General features: G+C 34.4%; 1 protein-coding gene across 1 annotated transcript in view; it reads right to left on the reverse strand.

Moving 5' to 3' along the window:
• The window catches only part of cenpp (centromere protein P), a 161,318-nt gene continuing 160,411 nt past the window's right edge, over positions 1–907 (reverse strand). The window contains exon 9 of the mRNA XM_059329897.1: positions 1–274. Within this exon, the coding sequence (XP_059185880.1) occupies positions 144–274 (131 nt within the window). The 3' untranslated portion in view covers positions 1–143. The remainder of the gene's footprint in view (positions 275–907) is intronic.

Consider the following 907-nt stretch of genomic DNA (forward strand, 5'->3'; position numbering starts at 1 on the left):
ATTTCTTCACTTGCGGTTCAGGGCTTCCGTATGTTGCAAAGTATAACAATGAAACTAAACTTTTTTTGTACAAATTTGATCTTGTTTCCAAACTTTTGGCCTGTAGTGTATAAACGGTTCCTGTACAGATGATTTTGTCTTGTTTAATCGTTGGTTAGAAGGCCGACCGCCATGATGACGGACTCCATCGCCGCTTCAGCTCCCAGAATCCTCAGCAGGCTCTGGAAGGCTGCAGCAGCGCCGCCTACAGGCTGGGAGGGGAACAGCTGCAGCGCTGCACAGGAACAAATAAAACATCATCAACACCTGAGATAACTTTTGGTCCAGCTCTAGTTAAACTGACAGTATATCTGATATATTTAGTCTAAATATGGATATACGATATATATTCTGATATTTTTATCTCAAAGTGAGAGCAAATATTCAGTCAAAGTCAAATATGACATGTCACAAGTAGTTTTATTGATTTATTGAAGTGAACATAAATACTGTAGAACAACAGGAGAACCTTTTTTATTTTCTAAATCAAAGCTAAACAACATGAATAAAGTAAAGAGTGAAGCAGTGTGTGAGGGCTGATAACTAGCACGTCTTATGTGCATTTATCTATTTATCTATTTTAAACATTATATCTCCTTTATTTAACCAGATAAAAGTCTCATTGAGATCAAAAAGACACAAAATGACTAAAAAAAGACACAAAATGACTAAAAAAAGACACAAAATGACCAAAAAAGACACAAAATGACCAAAAAAAGACACACAATAAATAAAAAAGACAAAAAAGACACAAAATGACTAAAAAATGACACAAAAAAAATCTATTTTCCAAGAGACACCTTTGTAAGTGATTTTGCAGCTTGTAAAGTTGAAGCTGATTTCAGAAGTAAGAAGTATAAAGTATATT

This window comes from Centropristis striata, chromosome 3 (genome assembly GCF_030273125.1).
Source record: "Centropristis striata isolate RG_2023a ecotype Rhode Island chromosome 3, C.striata_1.0, whole genome shotgun sequence".
NCBI classification, from domain to species: domain Eukaryota; kingdom Metazoa; phylum Chordata; class Actinopteri; order Perciformes; family Serranidae; genus Centropristis; species Centropristis striata.